Genomic DNA, 6,844 nt, shown 5'->3' with positions numbered 1-6,844 from the left:
TGTCAACAAAGCTTTGAACATGATGCTGTTTTAATGACAAATGGTTAATATCATGTAAAGTACCGTAAAAATACACTGTGTTTATTATTTTCAACTAGATCTTGATGGTTTACAATAGTATGATAGTATACGACATTTCGACAGTTCAGAGGCCTGTTTACATGGGCTGAGGAGCCCATTGGAGCATGCTAGTGTAGATATCCATGTTTACAAGTTCTAATGGCTTAAGTGTTCTCACAATCACAGAGCAATGGGTTGTACACAGCTGCCCTGTCCTTAGCTGAATCAGGGCCCAAGACAGAGGCCCGCTTACAGTATGGTGCAGCTCATGTACAATAGATGTATGCAAAGTGAATAACACAAATGGAACAATGGAAATGGTAGAATGATTAAAAAATATACTGTGATATTAGTCACACCTTGATAGAAGTAACAACGGGAGAGAAATTTTGCATGCCAGTGTTTCATATCTTGTTTTAATATGGCACATAACACAAACAAGTTATGTTACATGATCAATATACATCAAAAGTTATGTACCGTAACAATCTGTGATCAATCTCCAGAAAATAACCACACATATACAGTAAGTTTGTCAAGATTGAACTTTAATTAGTTTGTCTCTGCATAACCCCGAGACGACACTGTTTGAGATATCACATGTATCCAAATCAAATGTTAAGAGCATTATGGCAAACAATATGGCATCATATTAGTTTTAAAATTCAGAAAGGTCCTAAGGATTAAAACATTTTATGGGATAGAAATGTATCCACAGATGTGTGGATTAAGGCATGTTTCTGTCAGCTTCCTCTGAGACAATATGAATTAAGCTAAAAATAAAATTTACATTCCTGAGTTTTTAAATAAAATGGACATTCCTACAGCACACACACAGGTTCACGGCAGGATCATGTGGCAAAAGTGTGAAGGCAAACCAGACTAAGAGCTGCCCGGTCTCATATATCACCTGCAGTTATACTGTTAATCTGATTAAGGGGATTAAGGGATTAAGGACCCTGAGATTACAATTAACATCTAAAGTTACAGTTCAAAGGTCACACATAGCCTACAGACTATGACAAGCGGCAGTCCCCTTTCCGTTTGATCTTGATCTTGAACTTTTCTTTCTTGAATGCTTTTCCAGTGAAACCGTCTTTTAGAATCTCTTCTACGGGCTCTACGGGGATCGCGAGAGCCGAACCTGCAACGTCCTGTGCTTGCACGTATTCAAAGTCCAGTTGGGCAGCCAGCACACAACTCTCCAGAAAGTCCGACTGGTCCTGACTGTCCTCCAGCGCTTCGGCCGCCCTCACGATGGGGGCCTCCATCTCTGTGCCGTCCCTCTGGATAGAGGCGGTCCTCGTCTCGTCCTCCGCCGTCTCCTCCCTCCCCGTGGCTACCTCGATGTGCCGTGAGGAGGCGGAGTCAGTCGGCTCTCCTTCACAGAGAACAGAGCCAGACGTCTGGATAAAGGTAGTCTCCTCAGAGGTAGTCTCCGCTCTCCTAACAACTACCTCGATGTGTCTTTGGGTGGAAGTGTCCGTCACCTCTTCTTCACAGCGAGAGGAGTCAGACTCCTGGGCAGAGGTAGTCTCCGCAGTCTCCGCTCTCCTAGCAACTACCTCGATGTGTGGTTGGGTGGCAGTGTCGGTCGCCTCTTCTTCACAGCAAGAGGAGTCACACTCCTGGGCAGAGGTAGTGCTCATGTCCTCCACACACTCCTCCGGCCCAGCAGAGACACTGACGCGAGGTGAGGAGGCAGCATCCGTCGGCTCTGCTCCACAGCTGACAGAGCCAGGCCCCTGACTGGGTGAAAACACGGGCTTCTCTACAACTTCCTTAAATTCCTCAGCGCTGTCCTCTGAGGATGAGCTCACAGGTGCAGACCGTGAATCAGCTCGATCATCTCCGCTGCCAGACGCCGAGCGTTCCTCCGCGCCGGCGAACTTGGACGGCGCCTCGAGAAGCGCAGACTTGTCTCCCGGGGCGACCCCGCTCTCCGTCTGTGGTCGGCTCGCGCTATTGGTCCCTGAGGAGGAGGGCTCTGCAGCTGCAGCGATGATGTCATTCTCTGCAGGAGCGTCTTCGGCGGGTGATTGATGTGCGTGCGGCGACCCCGCCGGTACTCCCAGGTGTGCGTGCTCAGCCCCGACCTCCACTCCTCCGTTGACCTCTTCTCCCCCGAGGGGTGCGTTCGCTCCGAGCTCTGTCTCAGCACTCTCACTCACACGCTTTTCTTCGTGATGGCTGTGTTTGCACGTCTCCTCTCCAGGGCTCGCTACGCAGGCCAGTTCAGCTGCTGGCGCATCATTTGTCGTATCTTTACGGAGAGTTCCTGTTGCAGCGTCCGTGTCTGTAATTTTGCCATCAGAAGAGATTTCCGAGATAACCTCAGCACATACAGGAATCTTGGTAACCTCAGCACACACAGGAGTCTCGGTAACCTCAGCACATACAGGAGTCTCGGTAACCTCAGCACATACAGGAGTCTCGGTAACCTCAGCACATGCAGGAGTCTCGGTAACCTCAGCACACGCAGGAGTCTCGGTAACCTCAGCACACGCAGGAGTCTCGGTAACCTCAGCACATGCAGGAGTCTCGGTAACCTCAGCACATGCAGGAGTCTCGGTAACCTCAGCACACGCAGGAGTCTCGGTAACCTCAGCACACACAGGAGTCTCGGTAACCTCAGCACACACAGGAGTCTCGGTCTTTGAACCGATCACATGTTCCGTTTCTCTGCTTTCCTCTCTGCTGCTCTCCATCTGCGGAACATGCGTGTGAGTGACATCACACAAACGTTCTTGTTTGAGAACGATATCTGTAGTGACCTCATCGGAGGTTCCACAGGGTCCTGTAGCCTCTAGGGTTCCTGTAGTAATATTCTCACGGGCTCCTGTAGCCTCTAGGGTTCCTGTAGTAGTATTCTCACAGGGTTCTGTAGCCTGTAGGGTTCCTGTAGTAGTGTTCTCACAGGGTCCTGTAGCCTCTAGGGTTCCTGTAGTAGTATTCTCACAGGGTTCTGTAGCCTGTAGGGTTCCTGTAGTAGTATTCTCACAGGGTCCTGTAGCCTCTAGGGTTCCTGTAGTAGTATTCTCACAGGGTCCTGTAGCCTCTAGGGTTCCTGTAGTAGTATTCTCACAGGGTTCTGTAGCCTGTAGGGTTCCTGTAGTAGTGTTCTCACAGGGTCCTGTAGCCTGTAGGGTTCCTGTAGTAGTATTCTCACAGGGTCCTGTAGCCTGTAGGGTTCCTGTAGTAGTATTCTCACAGGGTTCTGTAGCCTGTAGGGTTCCTGTAGTAGTATTCTCACAGGGTCCTGTAGCCTCTAGGGTTCCTGTAGTAGTATTCTCACAGGGTCCTGTAGCCTCTAGGGTTCCTGTAGTAGTATTCTCACAGGGTTCTGTAGCCTGTAGGGTTCCTGTAGTAGTATTCTCACAGGGTCCTGTAGCCTCTAGGGTTCCTGTAGTAGTATTCTCACAGGGTTCTGTAGCCTGTAGGGTTCCTGTAGTAGTATTCTCACAGGGTCCTGTAGCCTCTAGGGTTCCTGTAGTAGTATTCTCCTCTGATGATGCATCCAGAGAAGGTGGGATTTGTTGAGAGATCATGCCGACTGCTTTAGAAATCAGAGTTTCTTCATCACTCACAGACGCCATCTTAGATTCTCCAAGCGTCTCTACTTCTGCATTAGCTGAGTTATTAACAACGTCTAGAGCCGTGTTCTCAGAGACGAGAACAGGCTGTGACAGATTCTCTTCTGGTGCTTTGTCACCGATGATGCAATGTTGCTGCAACTTGGCTTCCTCCAGGACTCCTAGAGTAGCATCTTCATTGCCCACGATGTTACTAGCATCTGAATAGGCCTGTGCCACTGCATCGGAACGCCCCTGCACACCGCTGGTTTCAGACACAGAACCCTCTGCTATGTCATCTAATTGGGGCTTTATTCTGCCCTCACTTGGATACGGTGAGTTTTCACCTTCTGATGTGGTCACCCCGCTGTCATCGGGACGACTCCCATCCTCATTAACGGATTCCATAGGGCCCTCTGAAGACTCTATAGACTCCTCCATAGACTCTTCTATAGATTCCTCCATAGACTCCTCTATAGACTCTTCAATAGACTCCTCCATAGACTCTTCAATAGACTCCTCCATAGACTCTTCAATAGACTCCTCCATGGACTCCTCTGCAGACTCCTCTATAGACTCTTCTATAGACTCCTCCATAGACTCCTCTGAAGACTTATAGACTATTATAGACTTTATAGACTTCTCTTTAGACTCCTCTATAGACTCTTCTATAGACTCCTCTATATCACCTGTCTGATCTTGTGTGTCTTGACTAACAGCTGACAGGCCAGATTCACTCACTGGATCAGAACCCACCTCTATTCCAGGGTCTATGTGCTCTTCCTTCAGGGGCTCTATGAGTTCATCTGTGGAATTCAACTGACTATCAGCAGTAGAAGACTCTGCGGGTGTCTGTGTCGATTGTCTATCATTCTCAGTAACCATAGCATCACTGACACAAGCAAAGCCTTCCTCTCTCTCCTCATTCGTCCCTTCAGGTTCAGATGTGTCTGTGTCTGGCTTGAGGTCTTCGCTTACGCACTGAGAATCTGTATGAGTGCCGGTTCTTTCTGTATCATCAACATCCTGTGAGCTACATTCCACATGCATGTCTTCACCATCTTTTAGAATCACAGACACACTCTCTACTTCAGCATGATCTTGAACTTGATGGTTCTTTGTTTCTTGACAAGGAGGTGTTGCCATCTTTTGTGTGTCCTCAACTTCTTCAGGGGTCTTCTCAGGTACGAGGGCAGTCTGGTTAAATTGAGGAGATGAGGACTCTGCTATGTGGGCCTCCTCTGATACTCCTGCTTCTACTTCAGGAGTCTGGTGGTCATCTAAGCAACCATCCTCCTCCTGTCTTATCTCAGGAATGACATCCAGACGTCTGCCAACTTGCCTAGAGTGATCCATGCAGTATGGACCTCTTCCTGTGAACCCATTAAGAGAGACTTGAAGAAACCAGGGTAACATATGACAGCAATTTTTGATTGGCTTGCTTGAAAGATCAGTGCATCACTGCCTAGGTGAAATATAGATGGAGAAAAACATCTTGATCCTTTGATATCCAAAGATTAAAGGGAAAAACATTTGAGTGTGGAAGAAGTATGATTCATAAAAGCTTAAAAGTCTTCATCAATTCATGTTGCAATAAAGGGCATTTGTAGATGTTAGTAGTTGTACATGTTGAATTACCTGAGGAACGTAACTTGATTCCAGTGACGGAAGTTGGAACACGAGAAAAATTAAGTAATTTGACAATAAGAAATGATTTGATTTGGTGAAATAAATGCTTTTGAGAGAAGAAATAAATGATTATGTACAAAGACAGAGAGATCAAATGGTACATCCGATCATGATCTCACCTAGTATGCTATCGCTGTCCTGGGACAACTGGGAGGCGGACTCTGAGGTGACATGCCCATCAATCACACCCTCTCCCGCGTCACCATTGGTTGTTGGCTCCGGTGTGAGCGTTATCCCGTGTTTCTAAAGAGAGACGCGCAAAGGACTTAGTGAACGTAGCACACAAGTCTTACACATGACACACACAATTCTTATACGACTCCTCTCATTATAGCAAGCTCTGGAAAAAGAGTGGTTGGAGTTTTGTTATGAAAAAGGTTAAAAAATAATGAAAGAAGACATAAAAGGTTTTGAATGCATTGTTATGATTTTGCACGACATTCAACAGCAGTGGTGTGTTTGCACTGCGTCCATGCTGGTGTGACCTCTTTCAGACCCGCCTCTCTCTCTCTCTGGCTCTCTGAACCTTCTGAGCTGGACCAGTACCTTCAGAGCATCCTGCAGCCTGAGCACCTCGTCCCTGAAGGCATTGCGCTCATCTCGCATCAAGTCTGAGTACTCCTTCTGCCTCTCTAAGGCCTACGCCATACGGCGGCGTCACCGTCCCCAGAGAGGAAGGGAGGACGAGGAGGGAGGAGAGGAAAATAAGACAGAAAGAATAAAAAAAAATGGAACAAGAGATGCAGGGTGAGGAATCAAAAGTGAAGAGGTTAGAAAGATCTAGAAATGTTAAAAACAAACGCAGAAGTGACGGTTAAGTTAAAGATGTCTAGACATTTATGTCAGGTTGTGTACCCTGAACTTCTCAAGATAAAAATGTTTAGAGGTTTATTGCAGACTGTGTACCCCAATCTTTTAAAGATCAAGACGTTTAGAGGTTTATTTCAGCTTGCGTACCCCAATCTTTTTAAGATTAAGGCGTTTAAAGGTTTATTTCAGACTGCGTACCCCAATCTTTTTAAGATTAAGGCGTTTAAAGGTTTATTTCAGACTGCGTACCCCAATCTTTTAAAGATTAAGGCGTTTAAAGGTTTATTTCAGACTGCGTACCCCAATCTTTTAAAGATTAAGGCGTTTAAAGGTTTATTTCAGACTGCGTACCCCAATCTTTTTCTCCTTCCACTCCAGAGTCTCCTGGAGGTCAGAGATCTCTCTAACATAGTTGTTCTGCTTCAGGCGCAACTGCTGAGCATCCTGGACACCACAGAGGAAGGCAACGCGAGGAAGATACAGAGAGGAGGAGGAAGAGACAGAGAGGAGGAGGAAGAGAGAGAGGAGGAGGAGGAAGTCATGTGAAAGAAAAACAAAGAGGGAAATTCAACATGCAGAAAAACAGAAAAGAACTGAGAAAATGCTCTCTGTCAAAATAAATAGAACAGAATTCACAAGCATCTCTGTGACGGACAATGTGCTTGCTGACGAATCCCAGAAATATTCCATGTAGTACCCAGTTGTTGTGTACA

General features: G+C 46.7%; 1 protein-coding gene across 1 annotated transcript; it reads right to left on the bottom strand.

Annotated features, from left to right (window-relative positions):
* LOC134070981 (uncharacterized) lies at positions 1-2,959 on the bottom strand. Its single transcript, XM_062527539.1, has 2 exons — positions 1,626-2,959; positions 1-1,517 (listed from the first exon to the last, which is right to left on the bottom strand). Exons 1-2 carry the CDS (start codon positions 2,766-2,768, stop codon positions 1,077-1,079), a joined length of 1,584 nt encoding a protein of 527 aa, XP_062383523.1. The 5' UTR covers positions 2,769-2,959; the 3' UTR covers positions 1-1,076.
* Between the last annotated feature and the right edge of the window lie 3,885 nt (positions 2,960-6,844).

The sequence above is a fragment of the Sardina pilchardus genome, chromosome 23, assembly GCF_963854185.1.
Source record: "Sardina pilchardus chromosome 23, fSarPil1.1, whole genome shotgun sequence".
NCBI classification, from domain to species: Eukaryota; Metazoa; Chordata; class Actinopteri; order Clupeiformes; family Clupeidae; genus Sardina; species Sardina pilchardus.
This window is presented reverse-complemented; position numbering and strand designations above follow the sequence as displayed.

Excerpts from the sequence above, each read along its gene's own strand:
- LOC134070981 (XM_062527539.1), bottom strand. The coding sequence starts at position 2,768 with ATGGAGAGCAGCAGAGAGGAAAGCAGAGAAACGGAACATGTGATCGGT. Across the intron at positions 1,518-1,625 it reads CCACCCAACCACACATCGAG|GTAGTTGTTAGGAGAGCGGA; the intron begins GTAGTTGCTAGG and ends AGACACATCGAG.